The sequence below is a fragment of the Manis pentadactyla genome, chromosome 13, assembly GCF_030020395.1.
Source record: "Manis pentadactyla isolate mManPen7 chromosome 13, mManPen7.hap1, whole genome shotgun sequence".
Classification (NCBI taxonomy): Eukaryota; Metazoa; Chordata; class Mammalia; order Pholidota; family Manidae; genus Manis; species Manis pentadactyla.
The window spans coordinates 107,923,352-107,944,674 of NC_080031.1; the positions used below are offsets into that span (position 1 = coordinate 107,923,352).

General features: G+C 45.1%; 1 protein-coding gene across 8 annotated transcripts in view; it reads right to left on the minus strand.

Moving 5' to 3' along the window:
* The window catches only part of SH3TC2 (SH3 domain and tetratricopeptide repeats 2), a 48,646-nt gene extending 28,627 nt beyond the window's left edge, over positions 1 to 20,019 (minus strand). For 5 of the 8 annotated variants that reach the window (XR_005029795.2, XR_005029796.2, XR_005029797.2 and 2 more), the window contains exons 1-6: positions 19,852 to 20,019; positions 9,813 to 9,911; positions 6,194 to 6,321; positions 3,213 to 3,318; positions 1,598 to 1,741; positions 388 to 589 (exon numbers count right to left, since the gene is read on the minus strand). Coding sequence is in view for 5 of the 8 variants with exons in the window: in XM_036910189.2 (XP_036766084.2) it covers positions 388 to 589; positions 1,598 to 1,741; positions 3,213 to 3,318; positions 6,194 to 6,321; positions 9,813 to 9,911; positions 19,852 to 19,903 (731 nt within the window). In the remaining 3 variants the exon portion in view is untranslated. Of the gene's footprint in view, positions 1 to 387; positions 590 to 1,597; positions 1,742 to 3,212; positions 3,319 to 5,121; positions 6,163 to 6,193; positions 6,322 to 7,459; positions 7,607 to 9,812; positions 9,912 to 19,851 lie in introns of those variants that run through there. The other 3 variants (XM_036910191.2, XM_036910192.2, XM_036910194.2) reach the window with 3 other exon arrangements.
* Positions 20,020 to 21,323: the final 1,304 nt, after the last annotated feature.

Here is a 21,323-nt window from a genome sequence, read left to right on the forward strand (position 1 = left end):
TGAAAGACATCCCTTGATGTTTAAGGGGAGCTTACATAAAATGCAAATTCCTGGATGCAACCCCAAGAGAGTCCGAGGAGGGCCAGGGGGTCTGAACTTGTAGTAAAATCCCCAGGTAATTCAGATACAAATGGTCCCCAGGCCCTACATGACAGACCCTGCCTCAGAGACCAGGCAGTTCATTCCCTCTTAGGGACAAGGTCCTTCTGAAATTCTGAGTCGTCTCCAGTGTCACCAAACCGTGCAAACCTTGACTGGTGGAAAAAATAACAAGACAAAAAGCCACCCAGATCCTGTCCCCTCCCAGGCACTGTGGATGCCCACATGTGCGAGCATCCCTACTCTGTTTTGTGCAGAACTTCTCCCAGGATGCAGGCGGCTACTCACTGGTGGAAAGGGAGTGGCAGGGGTTCCAGGACCGACACGGGCACCAGGCCCCTTTGACCCGTCACCAAGGACATGCCTTCCCACTCGGATCCACCTTCGACTATCTTCACTGAGATTAACTCATTCTTGCAAAGTGTCAAGCACTCTCCTTCCTTTTCAGCTGGCTGAGGCACGGAGCACATGGCTCTGCAGAAGAAGTGGCCTGGAGGCAATGAGAAAAGCCCTTGCAAGGAGTAGCAGGAAATGAATAGGGAATTATCACACAATGTAAACTTCCTAGGCTGAGCCCAGACACTTTCCTTCCTGGGAGTAAAGTACACAGAGGACAGGAAGTGCTTGTATTCCCAGGATAAAAAAGCCACAGACGAGGAACTCACTTAAAAGAGACACCTGAAGTCTGAATAATTTGTGAGAGTAAGGTCTAATTGGGACTTCCCCTTGAAAAAAAATGAAAGGAAAACTTACGAAAGTACATTCAGTAGGACTTCAGTTGAAATTGCAACCTCATGTTTAATCTTAGGACCAACAAACAGTAAATAAAGTTGACTCGGGTGAATATAATTTCTCCAACTAAATTTTACAGTAGAACAGTAAATTCCTTCATCTGTGAATTTTATAATGTTTTCCTAAAGAGACTCATTTTGCACAATATTCTATACAAATCTGACTCTTTCAGTGGGTCTGTGATGCCACCAGTTGTTAACTGGTCAGCTGTAGCCCCAATTGGATCCTTCCTTGTAAATAGATTGGTGGGTGCTTCACACGGTTCCCCAACACCATTTTCCTTCATTTCATAAAATCTTTCAGTTTTGTAAGATCTGCCGTTTTATTTTACAATCAAATGACATCATATGTTTAGAAAAGTGATTCTCAGTCTTGGATGCACGTTAGAATTACCTGGGCACTTTCAAAAAATCCCAAAGCCTGGCCCCCACCTCTGGAGATCTCATTGGCTTGGGTGGAGCCTTGGCACAGGCATCTCTTTACAGCTCCCCCTGTGGTTCTAACGTCATCAGTGAGACCAGCCAACACAGCTGTTCATGTGATATCAGTGAGATGTCACTGAGAAAGATATTTGGAGTAATATTGTAACAGGTGGGTTCATTCATGAATATTTTCATGTTTCACTGGTTTTGCTTCTCTTTGTACCCTAATTATTTTAAGTACTCTGATAATAAATGTCCACATAAGAGCCCTACTCCATGCTCACCTTCCTGGATCAGGAGTCCCAGGTATATCGTTTCCAGGTGTGTATCATCTACAGACACGTGGATCTCTGTGTCCTCCACCAGTCTCCAGTTGAGCCAGTACTTGTGGTCAAAGAGGAGATGCTCCAGACACACAGATACATAGCCTGAGAAGTCATTTGGGAAATGTAAGTCATTTAAAAATATTTACCATTTTTAACATCTATCGGGTCTTCATAAATGAGTAATGAGTGACTAAGCCTAGTTACTTCTTTCAAGTATATCCATGGAGGAATCTCCAAGATGACAATTTTGCCTCTGTGAGTTCTTGGTTTTCCCTTACGATTCTCCTGATTTGAGGCTTACATTCTTGTAGCTGAGGACATAGTGGCTGGGGGTTCTCCATGGCCGCAAGGAAATCAGGATTCACTTTACATCCCTACTCTGACCCTCTCCCTCACCCACGCCCAGTAAGCTCTCCCTGTTATACCAGACTAGAAACTATACAAACTGCAGTTCTGGCTAGCATTTCAAACATACCTGTAAATGTGAATTATTTGTATGACAATTTTGCTTCTTTTTGAACTTTCTTTCTTAAGATGCAAAAACCCATCTCTTTGCTTTCTGACTTTCCATTGTACCTAGTTAGGGCCTCATTTATCTTTTGTAATTGTACTTCTTGTACTTTAATGTGCACACAAGTCACATGGGGACCTTATTAAAACACAGATGCTGGTTCACTAGATCTGGGTGGGGCCTGGGATTCTACTTTTCTAACAAGCCCCACATGAGGCCAGTGCTGCAGGTCCCTGGAGCACACCTGGAATAGTGAGAGCCTCTGATGGTCACAAAAGACGTGTGATGTGGAAAGTGGAATCATCACCACTGCGAGAGGAGAAGTCACACCGTCTGGCTGGGAGCCATCTTGACCCTCCCCTGCACAAGGTCGCTTCCTGTGTGAGTCACGTGGAACCCAGCATTTCCTGGGAGATGTAGAGCCTGTGTCAGTCCAAGTGGCCTCCTCTTGCTTTGCCTGCATTTGCTTGGGATTCGACATCTCCCTGTCAGGAGTCATTCTCCGTGGAGTGGAGAAGCGAGCTGTTTCCCATCCCAGCGGGCCTGGTGCTGCACTCTAAGGTGACTCCTTTACCCTCTAGGAAACCCTGTGACGTGAGGCCCCTCCAGCAGGTAACTCTCTCATCTCTTTCTTTTACTCTTTTCCAGAAGCATGGGATAAAGTATCAGGGAACTTTACTATGTCGAGCAGCTACTTTGATCTTATTCAAGACTGGTTCCTCTTTTTTTTAAAAAAAAAACCATCAACTTTGCACCTGCCTCAGTCCTTTGAATTTAGTAGGTGACCAATCACTGTTTGCTGATTGGTTGATAACCTAAGAAAGAAGTCTCTCCCTGAAAACAAAGAAGTATTGCACATGGTGGCATTTTAGAGTAAGAATTAGTATTTGATAGATTTAGTTCCAGGCAGTTTGTGATATCTAAAAAAAAAAAAAGTTAACCATCCATGTTAAGGCTTGACCTCTTTCAATTACCAGACCCATTCCTTAATGTCAAGCCCTACAAATTGGCTGAGCTGTGACATACATAGTTGCTCCTCCATCTGCCTGCCCCTCGTCTTACCTAAGTTCAGGTAAGTGGAGAACTTCCAAATTTCCTCCATGGTTTTGAAGGTGATGAGGAACTGGGCCTTCTGGGACTGGATACCCACCAACCTGGCTGAGAGGTCCTGAATAAAGACAACAATGGGTCAGCCTGGGATGACAGTGTCCTAACACACTCACACAAGCACAAAATGTTTTGCATGAGTTTCTTGATTGTGGCGTTGGTTTTCACATCACCTAAAATAAAAAAGGAAAACAACTTAAATGTCCATCAGTAGGAGACTAGTTAAAATGAATCATGGTTCATCCATTTAATGGAATATTACGGTATTATATTGTATGGTATTATAAAAAAAAATGAAGAAACTCTTTGTATACTGATATAGCCTCCAAATATACGCTGCAAAGTGGAACAACAGCAACAACAAAAATAAACTGGGCTATAGAACTGTGTGCAGTTCTACTGTGTATAGTTCTACTACCTTTTGTGTAAAAAGAAAAAGAAAAGGCTTATTGGGAACGGTGGAGGGTAAATCATAGAAGGCACCTTGGAAACACATTTGATGCTGCTTCCAAGTCTAATTATTTTTATAAAGCTGGCAAACAGAAAAATCAAAGCACACAAAAATAAAAATCATCCACAATCCCTTCTAGAAATCACCAATATTAATACTTTCCTGTATTAACTAGGAATCTTTTTTCCTATACATGAGTTTCTATGTAACTTTTTATGTATAAGTAGAATCCTGTTACACAAATTGTTCTGTAATCTTATTTTGTTACTAAACAATATTTTATAAACCATCTCCCGTATCATTAAATCATCAACATCATTTCTAATGGTTACATGTCACTGCTGCATTAACATAGTTAATTCTTGAAATTCTTTTATGGTCAGATATTTGAGTTGTTTTAATTTTTTAATATCCTCGACGGTACTGTAATAAACATCCTGTTGCTAAATCTTTGTACACATCTTTGATTGTTTACCCAAGTAGTTCTGAGAGGTGCGGTTAGAAATGCAAGGATATTCACATTTTCAGACCTAAAATGCAGGAAGGCAAAGCGCCCCAGAAAGGCTGTGCCAATCCATGTGCTCGGCCTACAAGCCCCTCCCCTCTTTGAAATCCCTGGCAAAGCTGGCCGAAATCACTGCCCATACTTGGTTTTCCCCTAAACCCTTTCTCCACTGCTGTCCAAGCTTCTGGGTGGACTGTAGCATGTGGTGGGCAGGTCATCCCTCTCCCCGGGGCCAGGTATGGCCACCCGAGGTCAATCCCGGAGCCCTGTTCTCCGGGGAGCTTGGGGAGGACAAGAGATGAGGACCCGGAGGCGGAGCCCCTGAGGTCAGCAGAGCCGAGCCCGCGGCTTTCCCAGGCCAGGCCCCGGGAGGCCCTGGATCCCTGCAGGATGTAGGTCCTGGGAGTCAGGGAAGGGGTTCAGGGCGAAAACTGATTCACAGGGAATTGACTAACTGCCAGGCGCTTCGCCAAGAGCTTTGTGAGTAATGCCTCGTTCAACTCGCACCATATCCCTGTGAAAAGAACATAATCACAATACTTAATCCATTCTTACATGCGCTTTTACCACATTTAGCCGTTATGGAAATACAAGGTAAGGAAGCCTGGCATCATATTTGGTTGGCAGTATTCACTTGCTTTCTTGGAGATACATAACACAGCGGTGCAGTTTCTAATCAAACGGCACCTCGGGTTTCCTAGAAAGTGGCACCACCTTTGTGCGGTGACCCAGGAGTGTGGCGCCCAGGCAGGAGACGTGGCGAGGAGGGTGTGGCGTCTTGACTGGACCTGAGGTCCATCCGGCGCACTCCCCGCCTTGGCGGCCGGAAGCTTCCAGCTCACCCCGCAGCCCAGCGGGCAGGGGCACTCAGCCACACCCAGCCCTCGGGCGTGCCAACAGCGACTCACATCAGAAGAAACTCCACGGTGCCAATTAGCATCTACCGCCTCCAAGTTTGTGAATTCTGGAAATTTAAAAATGCAAACTACTGTTTATACTTTATCTACTTCTTAGGGGGTGCCAGCCCCCACCTGAGCATGGAGCCAAGCTCTCTGCACGACCCTCTTGCTTGCTCCACCCATCAAAGCAGACACGACCATTTTTGTTACATGACAGATGAGTAGAGCCTGTTTCTCTCTTTCATTTATATCCAATTAATACAGAGACTGTAAAAATAACTAGAACATTAGTTTATCATATTAAGTAATGGTCTCCTTCTTCCCCCTCTAGTTGTAACAACTTGCAACCATTTCTGAGTTCAGTTCTCCTAGGGAGCCCTCCTAACCTGTAAGCAGTTTGACAGATCCCTTCTACCCACCAAGAAAGATGAGAAACTGGTTTATTTACTTTATTGTCTTTTCCTCCTCTCATTCTACTATTTATCGTCATTAAACACTGATTGGTAATTTGGGCATTTAAAATAAGGTATGCTTAGTGATTGCCAGTGGCTGAGGGTTAGGGATAGAGGAGAGTTATTGCTTAGTGGGTCCCGAGCTCCAGTTTGAGATCATAAAAAAGTTCTGGGAAGGATAGTGGTAATGATTACACAACAGTGTGAATGCACTTAATGCCACTGAATTGTACTTAAGATTATTTATATTTAAATTTTATATTATGTATGTTTTATAACAATAATAAAACAATAAAGTTCAAATTTTCCATATTAAAGAAAGTATACTTATTGAGCTAGGTAGTACCATTTCCATTCTACAGAGGTTAAGTAACTTGCCAAAGGTCACACAACTAATAGGGACAAATTTGACAGTTTCCTCTGACGCTGCAACTCCAGGGATCGCCCCATTCTGAGTTCCTGCACATTCTTGTTGAGCAGAGAATGTGTGCATTTTCATCCACTGATTTGTTCAGTCAGAGGCTTTCTTGAGGGCCTGTTTTATTCCTGTCGCCGCCCTGGACGCTGGCGAGCCCACGGTGGACAGACAGGAGGCAGCTCAGAGTTTGCCCCGTTCAGGCCACGCTCACCTTAAACAGCGCACGCACCTCCTGGTCCTCATTCTCCAGTGCCCAGAGCCGCCTCCTGGCCGCTTCCTGCAAGCGGCCGTTCACACACCTCCTGGAGCGGCTCCTCACAGTGAAGGGGAGCGCCAGATCTTAGAGAGAACAGAGGGAAAGGGTCGGGCTGGAGAGGCAAGGAGCAGAAAGAATTAGGTGAATCCCCCCCTGGTTCCCACACCTGAACCCTAAATTGGCGCATCCTCATTAATTAGAGGAATCCAGGACATCCGTGGGTTCACATGCATGGCAAGGAGATTCATATGGAAGGGCTGTCCTCATCAGGGGCCATTTGGAGGGAGATTCTAGAGGCAGTTGGGGACAGTCTTTGGAATCCCAGCAGCTGCTGCATTCAGGTTGGTTATTTCTTCTTCGGAAGAGATTTATTCCTACACTGCCTAGCACCGAGGTCACAGTGGCAACACGGAACCAGCTAGGACATGTAGTTCCTCCTGTGGATGGTCTATGAGAGATTTGAATTAATACTAATGTATCTATGTTTATTGGAAATGTATGTATATGTCAGATTTAGAATATGTAATAATCTATATTATGCATTGTACATACACACATACCTTTCTCTAACCTCTTCCTGATGGTGCATTTATTAATGTCTGTCAGGGTAGTTGGTTAGTGTGTTAAAGTCTATCTTTCATTTAATCAAAGCACACATCCTTTCCACCAACACTGGCAAGCAGAAGCTGCTTTAGATGCTGGGATACAGCAGAAAGCCAAATAGACATGGTCCCTGTTCTCACGGAGCTTTTCTTCTTGGCAAGTAACCAGTTCCATGGATACGATAATTTCAGATGGAGAGAAGTGTTATTAAAAAATGTAAAATTTTTTACAAAAATGTAACAGACGGAGTGATGGAGCAGCTGGAGGGTGGGAAACACCTTTGGACAGAGTTGGTGAAAAGGCCACACTGAGGAAATTCATCTCATGATTGCACTTTGCCATGTCTTGTTTAATTAGTAAGTAGCAACTCCGTTAATCAGTACCAAGCACAAGGCACCAAGAAGGCACCGGAGGGAACAACCTGGCGGAGGTCTCTCTTCTAGCCTTAACTTGCCAGGGCCTTTGCAAATTCCTGAGCATATGAGGGACGGCCCCTCTCGAGCTGGCCTGGGCCCACGAGGCAGCCTGGACTCCTAGCTTTAAAAGGCCTGACTTTAACCTGAAAGTCCTCGAGCGCTATGGCTGCAGACCAGCTCCAGCGCGGCACACCCAACTGACCTGACGGTTGTGTGAGCCTCGGGGAGCTGTCTGTTCCGCTCCTGGCCCGAGTCCGTTCCTCCCGGGCCGGTGTTCTAACCTCAGCCAAGCCCTCTGTTTTCGTCAGTCCCATCTGGCCCTCCAGCAGCCTCACTGGTCAGCTCTGGTCTGCAGGAGGAGGCGAAGCCCAGGGAGGAGGAGTCACACAAACCCAGGCTTAAGGCTGAGCTCCTCCCTCCCTCACTGCACCACCCTCAACAGTTAATTACCTCTCTGCTCTTGATGTTTCTCATTAGCAAGATGGCCTTTAGAGTACCTGTCCCACAGGAGTTTTAAGAGGCTTATTAAACAAGATTATGCACATAAGCCTTGTGTCCAGTGCCTGGTACATACACAATGTTCAATAAATCCAATGAGTGTCAGGTGTTGCCCCTCCCAGACACCCCACCCCCACCCAGTACTCCAATCCCTGCTCTCTGCCCTCATGCAGTGACACTTGTAATTAACCTTGACCCTGATTTTGTGATTCCTCATCACCAAGCCTATCTCACCTGTCCTTCCAAAGACTGCTCCAAACTCCCCTCTAGAACCTCTTTCTAGCCCCTGATGAAGGACAGACCCTTCAGTGTGAAACTCTTGCCCAAGCAGGTGAATCCATGGATATGCAACTCAAAAGACCTGGATTTAAATAAGCAAAATGCTTTTGAGATCTCAACCAGTGAGAGTTGACACTCAGAGCCACACCTTGGGCCTCCGTGGAATCCTACAGTGCCCTCTGCATCACCAGAAGAGGGGAATAAATCCAGTTTGCTCTAGTTTTAATGTGAGGTGCATTTTGTCATTTGTTTAATCCTTCTGATAACCAGTCATTTAATCACAGATAACGTATCTGATTGATTCTGTCTGCTATCCTTCCACATAAAGGAGAGGCTGGCAGCTGGAACCGAGTTTCCCCTTCTCGTCCCATGACCTTCCTGGAAAGAGCATCATGGCAGAAAATGCTGAAAGATGGACAAGTTCAGACTTGGTGGGTTAAGTCCCACCTACACATACCCATTGTTCATTGGCCTTCATGCATTGATAAGGCAAATGCTGAGTCCACTGCATTCATGGAACAACAGATGGTGATTCAGCTTTTTCAAGGGGGGGCCCAAGCTGACAGACAGATAAGCAGATTGACACAATAGCATGAAACAGAGGGCAAGGTTTTCCTCATTGTCAGCCAAGCAGTTTGATAGAATTTAAAATTGGGAAAAAAAGTATCTGGTAAGACATTTAAACAATATTGATTTACATAATTTATGCCCTTTACAACGTTTTTCACACGTCTGTATTTTGTGTGCCAGAGAGAAGCACATGTCTGGAGGGGCAATGGAGCACGGTGGTCATGAACAAGAACTGGGGTTCGAGTCCCTTTGTCATCACCCAGTGACTGTATGCAGAAACAGCCACCCTCTCTGAAATGCCATTTGTCACCTTCAAAATGGAGAGTTTGGTGACACCTCCTGGAGCGGAGAAGAACCTTGTAGGGATCACATAGCACTTGCTTGGCACGTGATATGCTCTCAAAAAACGGCCCCTGTTGCTGTACCACAGACACTGAACCATGTACAGGTGCATCCCCAGTGCCTGGTACAAGGGGCAGCCCAGGTGCAGCTCCCTCTGAGGACAGCTCTCTCTGACAGCCTCTTAAGGGAAACCTTGCAAGAAATGTGTATTGAGAGTAAGAGTTTTTTTCACACCAGTTTCCAAATCTTTTTCTGCTTCTGAAAGATTCATACAGATGCTCTTCTCCTCAACCAATGTTAGCTTACATACTTGACCCTTTATTCACTTACTCATTCGCTTAACAAGTACTTATTGAGAACGAGCTGCATACAATATACTCTATTAGGCACTGTATAGAATACAAATGCGACTTCCACATATTTATTTAACTATTCATGTATTTATCTACTGAACATTTTCTGGGCACCAGCTATGTACAAAGGACTCTTTTAGGTACTATGTAGAACACAAAATTATTTTAAAAAATTCCCCTGCTTTTCAGCACCTTAAAAATTGAAATAACAACACACTCTCTTCTACATAGCAAATATGATGGCACTCCCAATATGTGCCGGATTGTGAAAAGCTTTGAGTGTCAGCCTGAGAAGGTTTAACTTAATCTTGCTGGCAACAGAGAGCACTGGAAGATTTATGAGCAAATCAATATCACAGTCAAGGTCATACCCACAAAAATGCATTTGATGGGGTGCCTAGAAAGAATTAGAGGGAGGGAGCCTGCAGATCAGAGAGATAAGGGAGTAATACAGTATCCTACATGGAAAATATCTTTTTTAAAAAACAGGGTTTGCCTTTGAGCTTTAGATACCTGGGGTCATGTTCTGTGGCACGAAACATTTTTCCTTATCTTCAGATGAGGATATAAATTCACTTGATATGGTCAGATCCTTGGAAGGAGTTTCTTTACCTGGAGGAGATCAAATGAAAGATTCATTTGTAAGAGTGTAAGCACGTGGTAAGTGAACACTACAAGTTTCTGGTAAGTGATATTGTTTTTTTCCAGGGCTGGTGACATGGAGGATTCTAATTGTTATCAATATTATCTTATAATTGTTTGGTACTTAACTGTTATCAAAGAACTGCCATACATGGTATCTCAATCCTGGAGCAGCCTGGGTGTCCCCATTTTATTTTTAAAAAATACAGGTTCCTACTCCAGGTCAGACTGAGTCCCGTGGCTAAGTACCTTGAAGGTACTCAGTTATATGTTCAGCTTACAAGGTCATTACATCTGACTGCAGCAAGGTTTAAGGCCAATGGGTGAGCGGCGGCCGTGCTGGAGCAGAGCGAGGGAGACTGGCATCACTAGGGGGGTAGCCGGGGCATGGTTATCAGTGCCCTGAAGTGTGTAATTGTCCCTAAACTACCCTTCTGTCTCCCCACTAGAGTCCTATATGGGACTTCTGTCCTCCCCAGATCTCTATTCGGTTCCTGTCTTTGCAGCTGTAGAATTGGAGTGAAACAGAGAAGAAAGATGCTCATGGCACAGGCTAGGGTAAGGGAGGTTCTTATGATGGCTGAGAGTTGAAAAGACAAGGAAGGGCAGCTATTAAGTGTGAGGTGGTGGATATAACGGAATAGAAGGGTATTTCACAAATATTGTGAAGGAATGTCTGCCTCCTTTGTGGTATTCCCAAAATATAAGAGAACTCAAGTCCTTAACTGTTGGTTACTCTGTCTTTTTTACCATGAAACTGCTCAAAGACTTTACCGCATTATGAGTATTACCTGGTCCTAGAAAGAGAGGCTAGGAATCTTGGCTCAGCCAGTATTGGTGAGTCACTCATTTAATTCTCCCAGTTTCTTTGATGGTAAAATCGTGCTGGTGAGAGCCAAGCCGGTGTACTGATTCTGCATTCCAACTTGTGCTTCTGTTGACACAGCCTGAGAGTGATAAGGGACGGGGCCATCATGCCCCATCCACTCACTGCTGATCAAGGCTGAACCCAAATCCTCATCTAGCTGCTAGAATCTTTGCCTTCATCCTGGGCCTGTGCAGCAAGACTGAGACCCAAGCAGAGGACCTTCTATTTCTTTACAGTGGGAGCAGGTAGCACTCTTTTGGGTGACAGATAGGAAGAATGAGATGGATTTGGCTTGAAGAGGCAGAAGGCAGGGTCCATCAGCTCACCGCTCTTCATCAGTCAAGCCTGTTAGGGGTTCAATTGGAAAGCTGGCAGTAATGAGTTATCCCTGAACCTAAACAGGGTCATTTTGAAGTTCTGCCCCCAGGAACTCAAAGTAACTGTAGCAAAAAGGCACTGAGTCGGGAATCATGAGATTCGAGGTTAAACACAATCAGATTCTCCCATACAGTAGTTACGTAATCTTGGACAAGACATTTCATGTGTCCATTTTTTGAGATTTCACTTTCTCCACTCATAAATGAGGGACTGCTCTAAGTTAATACTTCTCAGCCCTGGCTGCCTATTTGAGTCACCCAGGCTGCTTTTTACGAATGCCAGTGCCTAGCTAGGCTCCATCTCCGAAAATGCTGGTTCATGTGGTTTGTAGTGCCGCCCAGACACAGGAATGTTTTTTTTTCAGTTCTGCAAACAATTCTAATTTGAGCCAGCGTTGAGAACCACATGTCTGTATTGGTGCTTCTCAATCTTCAGGGTGCGTATGAATCCCTTGGGGATATCGGTAAAGTACAGATTCTGCCTCAGTAGTTGAAAGCCTGAGGCTCTGCATTTTTAATGTTCACCCAGGTGGCACTGCTGCTGGTCCCAGGATGGTGCCTGCAGTGGCAACCTGCCCACCTATAAGCCACAGCAAATCCACAAGATCCTCTCTCCCTCCCTCCCTTCCTTCCCCTTTTCTTTCTGTCTTTCCCCACACAGTGAATTTTCACAGTTTGAGTTGCTTGACATCATTGAGAAATCAGAGCACTTTACACAACCCAATGCTTGGCTTGGCTCTGGAAACTGAAAGATCTGTAGCCCGGGGCCCTCGTGTGGCAGCGGTCAGCTGGGGCTGGGTGGCTGCGGCCCCTCCATGGAGCATTTGTTCTTTGGCCACCACAGTCCCCACACTGCCTGTCGGCCACTCAGTGACACCTGGCTCCAGCAAGCTTGGAGAGTGTGTCCACACTGTAAGACTGCAGGAGGAGAGACAATGGCCTGAGGCTGGTGAGGGCCCATGAGGACAGACCATCTTGGAGAAGGAAGTCCAGGAGGGCAGACCTGGTGTGGGGACAGGCCGGGGCATGCAGCTCATAAAGGATGTGTGAGGTTTAGAGCAGAAAATTTCAGTTTCACAGAACGTGATTTATGGACTGCCTGCATCAGAATTACTTAGATGTTTGTTTTCAAAAAGTTGCCTGTACAAGAAAAAAATCTTGTGGAAAAATATAGAAGAATATCTGTGTGACTTGAAGTAGCCAGTTATTTCCTAAACAGAATGGAAAGACCACTACCCACAAAAGAAATACTGGATAAATTGGAATACATTAAAATAAGGAACTTTTGTTAATCAACAGATGCATTTAGGAGAGTGAAAGGTGACAAAGTAGAAGAAAAAGAATATGGATATTCATGCAAGAATTTGAGTCCAGTTGTATAAAGATTGCTAAAAATCTTTAAGAAAGAGGTGGGCAACCTCCTAAAAAAGTTGGCAAAAGGCTGGGGTAGGCTTTTCATCAAAGACAACATTCAAGTGTCCAATAAATTTATGAAAAATTTCACAAGCTTATCAGAAATGAAAATTAAAGCTGCAGTGGGACACCACACAGAGACTGAGAGAGACAGATAAAGACACATGTTTACAAGGATACACAGTAACTAGAACTCCCATACACAGGAATTATGAGAATATGGTTTGGAAATTCTTACTCTGGGAAACTGTTTGTATCAATTCAAGGTGAACATACACATATACTAAGATTCAGCAATTCCATTCCTAGATAAATAAAAAAAGAATACATACATATGTTCACCAGAATATATCTGCTAAAATATTCAGAGCAGCAGTATATGTAACAGCCAAAACCTGGAAACTACCCAAATGTCCACCTACACTGGACTGGATAGTAAATAGTACTATATGCAATTAAATACAATAGGAATTTTGTATTTAATAAGAGCAATGGGAATAAATGAATTACAATCACAGGAAGCAGCATAGATGGATATATTCACCTTGTAAAAATTCACCAAGCTGAATTCACATATACAATTTCATGCACAATTCTGTATGAATGGTAAATTTTAATAAAAAATGAATTTAAAAATATCCCTGGAGCCCTTCTCTACCTAATGTGCCTCAGAATATCTAGGGGTCTGGACGCACACATTTTTAACTAGCATCTTGGGGATTCTGATGTCCTCTAGACTATGTGACTCTGGAGGAGAAAGAGCCAATTCCCCAGAGGCCTTCAGACCCATAAACTAGAGGGCAACTTCTGGAGAAACAGTAAGGAATCTGGAAAATTAAAGTGAGCTCTATAATGGAAAGAACAGTTAATAGCTGCACAGGTATTTACAGTCTACAGAGCTTTTTTGCATGTAGAATTGCATTTCAACACAAAGGAATTTGAAGACTTAAGCTGGGCCTTAAAAGAGAACCAGAGAAAATTTAAGGCAACAAAAACCTATCATATAGAATAAAGTAGGTTGGAAGAAAGATATGTTTTTAAATGGCTGAAGGGAAATAACCCAAAAGGCCCACGGTGGCTATTGCTGAGTCATTTTAAATCAGCTTTGAGACACTTATGTTCACTTTCCAAATATTCTGCAATGGGCATGCTTTTGTTTTCTAACACTGAACAAGGGTAGAGAATGGCTAGGAACAAATACTCTGCAATCAGGTAGTCCTGGATTCAACCCCTGACTTCTTCATCAGCCATGGGACCCATGCCAACCCAGCCCATGTGTTCAGGTGGGGCTGACTCCATGCCTAGCTCCGAGAGCAGATACATGACTTAAGCACAAGCCAGTCTGATTATGCTATGCCATGGCCATGGAACCAAAGTTAAGCCAGGGAGAATTAGTCTAGGGCCCTCATCAGCAATCTTCAGGGAGAGGTTTCTTTCCACTGCACTTGAATATATGAATATAATACCCTGAAACTGCGGGGCTACCACAGGAAGAAACCCTGACTGAGGCTGAAGCCAACACAGTAGAAAATTAGGAAAGATAACTTCCTGATAACATCCTTCGAATCCCTTGGCCCAGCCATGTCTAAAGCAAACAACACCTAGACTTTTCATTTATGAATCAGTAATTTACTTTTGGTGTAAGCTAGTTTCATTAGTAGTAGTAGTAGTAGTAGTAGTAGTAGTAGTAGTCAGGAAAAGTTACTAACACTCAATTCAAAAAACATTCAGTTGTATTAAAAAATTTCCGAAATGGCTGCACCATTCTGCATTCCCATCAGCAATGTAAGAGAGCCCCCGCTACTGCACATCATCACCAACACTTGACATTATCAGTCTTCATAATTTAGCCATTTTATCTCATTGTTTCAATTTATATTTCCTTAATAACTAATGATGTTAACATTTTTATGTGCTTATTTGCCATCCATGCATTGTTATGAACGAAAATATTTGTACAAACATTTTGCCCCATTTTAATGGGGTTGTTTACCTTCTCATTACTGAGTTATAAGAGTTTTTTTTTATGTTCTGGATAAAAGTATCAGATATTATCCCCTAGTCTATGCCTTCCTTTTAATTTTCTTGGCAGATTTATATGGATGGGAGGAAAGCAGGATTACCAATAAAAGAAATCAGCCACATGGGGACAGAGGGGGTGAGCTTTGCCTGCACATCAAGCATCAGAAGCCAGCTAGTCATAGGGCTACAGTTGATAAATATGGTAGAGTCAGGATAAGGAGAGCATTGTAATGCCAGCAGAGGAATTAAGAATGGATACAGCAAGCAAACAAGGAGCCGTGAAAGCATTCTGGGCATGGGTGTGGCATAATAAAAGCAGAAATTCTACCTGGGGTGGCATAGGAAGGACAGGGATGGGGAAGGGCGAGAGGGAGAGGACAGTTAAAAAGCTGTATGGCAATCCAGGGGTGTGAGTGTGACGATGAGGACTGTGATCTTGTGACAATGAGGACAGAGACTATTTACAATAGCCAAACTATTGGTCTCCCCAAACTATTGGTCAGGGTCACACCCTCTGTTTAAGGGTGTGAACTCTGCCAAGTTTCTTCAGGGGGGTGTTGAGGATAAGGGGGCAGTGCTAGAAGCTTTTAGACCAATATACTTTGACATTACTTGCTCTGTAATCCCAAGTGAGCAGCTGTAGTTTATTAAACAGTGGCAAGAACCTCCAATGAGAAGTGAGGGAATAGAATGAATGATGCCGAATTTTAAATTAAGAAAAGAGAAAGCATCTCAATATATTGAATATTAAGAATAAAAATAAAGAGACAATAATTACAGAAAAATGAATGATAGAAGGATTTAAGAGATTATTTAGTTCCACTCTTAATTTTACTGTTGAGAAACTAAGGCCCAGAGAGGAGTAGTGATTTTACCAAAGTCACACAGCCCAGCTAGCAACAGAATCAGAGGCCATGCAGATCATTGAATGTAGACATTGCTGTTTTCCTACATTAACCCATCCATTAATACAACTGAGGTCTCAGGTCTCTAACTGGGGTATCACCTCATTCAAAAAAATTTGCTGGAAATGAGAAGTCACTCCCCTTTCTCCTCTCACCGTCTCTCCTTGCTCCTAACACACCCATTACCACCCCAACCTTAAGGAGAAAACTAAGCAGAGGTGTTTCCCTGTGGGCTTTATTTCTCCACCCCCACATTTTTTTCCTTCTTTGACCAGATAAGCATACCACTAGCAGTTTTTATGATATAAAACCACATTGTTCTTTTTGGGACAAATCTCAGATTAGAACTACAGCTACTGGATGGATGAATGAATGTATCACAGATCATAATGTTGAGCAAAAAAAAAACAAAAAACAAAAAGCAAGTTGCATGATGATATCATTTTGTTTAAGTTTAAAAATCTTCAAAATGAATTCTTTTCAATGATTATGAAGTACACTAGTATGTAATAAAATCACAAAACCAGTGAATTCATGAAATTGAGGAACTTTGGGAAGGGAGAGATGAATGAAATTGGGAAGAACTCCCAAGGGACCCTAATTGTATCTGCAATGTTTTGTTTTTCCCAAAAATAAGAAAGCAATAAGGCAGTTCTGAAGCTAAATCAGCATAATGTGGAAATTTGCTAAAGCTAGACTGTGGCTTATTGTTCTAATATTTTTCATTATCAGCCAGTTCAAAATGCCTCACAAGCTTTTAAAGTTCAAATGTGAAGCACTATTTACTATTGTTGGTATTCACCCTTGATCTCCTATTATTATACTGATAATTCATATTTGCCAAAAAGGTTGAAAGGGAAGTTACAAATACCAGCAATCAATACAAGCAAATGTGCCTCGCCCACACCCTCTGTCTAAGGATGTTAACTCTGCCAAGTTTCTTCAGGGAGGTGTTGAGGATAAGGGGGCAGTGCTAGAAGCTTTTAGACCAATACACTTTGACATTACTTGCTCTGTAATCCCAAGTGAGCAGCTGTAGTTTATCAAACAGTGGCAAGAACCTCCAAGTGCTCAGGAAGTGGGAGATGACAGCAATTGACTAGAAAGCCACCTCCTCACCATGTGCAATCAGGAGATTCATGCGAGCAAATGAAACACATCAGGGGGAACAGAGGCGACACAGGGCCCATGTATGGGAATGAAGCATGCCTGGTGGTGTCCAAGTCAACACGCTTCATTGTGTCAGACAGCAGCAAACCAGCCCGGCAGCTGGTCAGGGCTCGGCGCTATCAAGAGCCTTCTCCTTTCCCGCCTCCCTTACCCCTGAGGGCTGTTGGTCCTCTCTGTTTATTCCCACTGAGGAAGACACGATGGCAGACGCAGCCAAAGCAACAAGAGAGGAGTCCTGCTCCAGGGGGGTCAGGAGAAGGGGTGTGGGAGTAGTCCTGTTTAGCTGACAGCAAAACAACCTGCAACTGCTGAGGGTGACTCCTCGGAAGCCAGGCCCTCTGCTAAATCCATGAGACAAATTATTTGCTGACCTCACAAAAGCTTCCTGTAAAGGGGACCACTATTAGATCCAGTTCACAGACAGGAAAACTGAGGTTTGAAGAATTTAAGAGACTTGCCCAAACTCGTTAACTATTAAGTCACTCCAGGATGTGTCTCATACTTTGCTCCATTTCTCTTAGACAAGTAGGAGAACCTCAGAGGGGATGTTTATATCGGCTGGCCTCAGACCTATACCACCTGTGCATCCTCCTAAGGGAAACACCCTGACCAATAGTTTGGGGAGATGGCATGAAAAGCCTCAATATAAAAAAATGGCAGGCTGACTCTTGGTGAAAAAGTGTATCCAGGATGCCAACCAATTACCAGTGGCAAAAATCAGGGGAAACAATGAAACTCTTGAATTTCAGTGTCATCATAACTCTGAGCATTTCTGTAATGTTGGTTCACTTGTTTGTGTGTTTTGAGCTGCACAACTCTTTTACATGGTATCTTGACTGAAGGACAGGATGTCAAATAGAAACAGAGCTGCTACAACTGAAGCTGGGGTCAGGGAACAGGAACAGAGCTCCCTAAGATACCCCTGTGGGCCTAGTTTACACCCCCCTCGTTTTATAGATGAGCAGAGACCTAGAGAGAAAGCATGATATGCTGGTGTCATAGAAATATAATTAATATGGTTATCATTTACTGGCCTTAATTAATATGGTTAACCGTGTGCCATGTTTTTTTAAGTGTTTCACATGTAGACTTAATCCCCCCCACAACCCTGTGAGGAAGGCATAATTATATTATAAATCCGCAATGAGACTATTTACAATAGCCAAGATATGGAAGCAACCTAACTGTCCATCAGTAGATGGATGGATAAAGATGTGGTATATATACACAGTGAAATATTATTCAGCCATAAAAAGAAAACGAATCCTACCATTTGCAACAACATGGATGGAGCTAGAGGGAATTATGCTCAGTGAAATAAGCCAGGTGGAAAAAGACAAATACCAAATGATTTCACTCATATGTGGAGTATAACAACAAAGCAAAACTGAAGGAACAAAAAGGCAGCAGACTCACAGACTCCAAGAAGGGACTAGCGGTTACCAAAGGGGAGGGAGTGAGGAGGGTGGGTGGGGAGGGAGGGAGAAGGGGATTGAGGGGGACTATAATTTGCAATTAAAATATAGGTAGGTCACAGGGAAGGCAGTACAGCACAGAGAAGACAAGCAGTGACTCTGTGGCATCTTACACTGATGGACAGGGACTGTAATGTGGTGAGGGTGGGGACTTGATAATATGGGTGAATGTAGTAACCACAATGCTGCTCTTGTGAAACCTTCATAAGATTATGTATCAATGATACCTTAATTTTAAAAAATCCACAGATGAGGAAACTGAAGCACACAGAGATTGAATAAATTGCTCCAGGCAAGTCAAAGAACCAAATTTGAACCCAGACACTGTGGCATCAAAGGCATTCACCCGTGATGTCTGCCTGGTCTACCCGGAGGCAGGCTGCTGGATCCAGAGCCCGGGTCCCTGACTCACAGACTTTCATATCCCCCCACTTCCATGCAAGGTCTGTCCCCATGGGATACATGGGGATTTAGGGGGAGGGTCTGGAAAGTTTATAAATCTTAGAAATCTAGAGAAGCAAAATAATTTCAAACCTGAAGGTCATGCCTTTTGTGTCAAGGGCATTATTTGTGTGTGTGTCTGGGGAGGCGAGGTGTTTGCTTATAGTTTCAAGTTCAGGGTGGCCTTAGTCTGGGGACCTCTCCCTGTGAAGGTGCAAGGTGCCTAGACTGGGGCTTCCAGCAGACGAAGCAGAACATGGCTGCCTCAGGTTTGGTTTACATTATCCAGCCCAGGTCACAGGACTACAGCAGGATGTCATCTGTCAAAGAGTAGAAAGCCTTGGCAAGGGTTCTCCTGGTCTCCACCCCCAAGGAATCACGGGGGTGCTCCAGGAAGAGGCAGGATCCTAACGAGGGCTGGGAATGATTCCTTGGTGTCATGCTCACGTATTTCCCAAGCAGGTCCTCCACCACGCCAGCCCCTCCCACAAGCCTCCATTCATCCTGACAAGTGCCATAGCAAGACCGCAGGACCTCCCCTTGGCCCTGTTCTGAAAGAAGCAAGAAGCTTGCAGCAGGGTGATCACCCACTGCGGTTGCCTGGGACTGTCATGGGTTCAGCACTGACGCATCCTGGGAAAACTGTTCCAGGCAAACCAGGATGGTTGGTTACCCGATGTTAAGTCTCAGATGACTGAAGAATTTCTTTGAGCAACAACTCTCTGTGGCCTCAACTTGATATAAAGCCCACCCCCACCTTCACCCTGAAAAATCACACTATAACAGGTAGGAGGCAAGAAACTGCCTGTTTTTCTCCAGTAATAGAAACCCTGATGAAAATAGGGTGGAGTGACTAGTTTATGGCCAAGGTTACGACCGTGGGCCCCAGAGGAACTCGCAGCCTGAGCCTTCTTCCTGGCCTAGGGGATCTTGGGAGGAAAGGGCGGAAGGGTGTAGTCACACCCTGGGAGCTGCAGCCAAGGGCACCACTACTTCCACAGCCGCTCAAAGCCTCTCTCTTCAGGAGAAGCCCATGCTTCCCAGGCTTCAGTCCCTTTCTACCGAGCCAGAATAACAGATGCACAGGAGGGGGCCAGGGAGCCAGAAGGCACAGACACCTCCCTGCCTTTGGAGGAGCAGCTTCCCCAACCCAGCAGACCCCTGAGCCATCACTGAACCAATCATGTCAGCCAAGCCATAGGCCAGAGCCCTCCCCACCCACCGCCCCAGGCAACTCACCTGGGCCCCAGGACAGACTCGGCTCCCCCGGGATGCAGAAGCAGCCACCCATGTGTGCACCATCCTCCCCAGGCTGAGGCCCCTGGGAACACCAGCCAGAAGAGCCCTGGGAGGGGACAGCCTCCCAATGTGTCCTCCCTCCCGCCTCCTCTCTGGCACACGATGGACCAAGGCCTGCTCAGTGCACAATGCAACCTTTGATATCCTGCTGCAGCAGGAGGCCCAGGGAGGGTGGGAGGGGCTGCCCAGCCCTCAGGACCATAGTCCTTGCACTGTCAGGCCTCTGACTGGGAGCAGTGCTCCTCCCTGCCTCTCTGAAGGTCGCTGCGTGCCTCTCAGGCTGTGGCACATTCTTGAATTCTAGATTGAGATGCACAGTTTGGTTCCTGTGGGGGCGGCCTGGGTGGGGAAGGAGGGCACAGGGCATCAAGGCTGCTGTTGTTGCTCCCTCTCTGACTGCTGTGGCCCACACCCCCTAGCCTGCCCCTGGGAAAGTGCTCCACCCAGCCTCTCTCTGCGAACACCTCCCTTGGCTATTCGGGTGAAGCTGGAGCTGTGGGCACGGCCTTGTACCTCAGCCTCAGATGCATCCGTGAGCTGACTCCTCGCAAACCCCCTGGTCTGGCTCCAGAGTCTTGGTGGGAAGGAATCTGGGCAATTGCCTGACGGAGCCCTGCATCCAGCAGGTGAGAGGATGGGGACCAAGTATGGTAAGGCTGCAAGTATGCCCAAAATCTAGTTGCACAAAGAGACCTCATCTGCCTTTTTAATAGCGGAGCAGGGGAATGCAGTTGACACAGTGTGGCTGAATATTTTTTTTATTTCCCATGATATCTCCCAGAGGAAACAGAAAAATATGGCTGAATGCCAACAAGGTTCAACAAAGACAGGGCCAATCTGACAGCCGAGCTCAAGGGTCACTCATTACTGCCCATTTCCTGAATGCCCAGATGAAGGTCAGTACTGGGCGGCCCTAGGGTGAGGAGGTGTGGGCTGCAGGAAGGCACGTCCTGGAGGCCTCCTTGCAGTCTGGACTTGAGGTCAGCCTCACAAGCACTGTAGGAGGGAGGTGGCCAGGTGAACCTTATTTTCTGGGAGGAGCATGGGGAGACTGTGGCAGAGGAGGGGAGCCCCGGGAGTGGTCAGTGGTGTCCCCTGCACAGGGCAGCTCAGCCCCAGGTGTCGGAGTCTCAGCCACACCTCAAGTCCAGCCTGAGTTTCGGTGCTGACTCATTTGGACTCCAAGTTACTGAATATTTACCACTAACCAGGCACTCGTTACACATTACTTCATTTAAACCTTCTAACAGCCCCATAATGTAGGCATTCTCATCTCTATCTGTAAGTGAGGAACTAGTGAAGAGGGGTGTATAACTTGTCCACAGCCCCACCATGTACGAATCTCACGTTTAGAACCTGAGGCAGGTCTAGCTGACTGCACAGCCCAGGAGCTTCACTTTTCCGATATACAG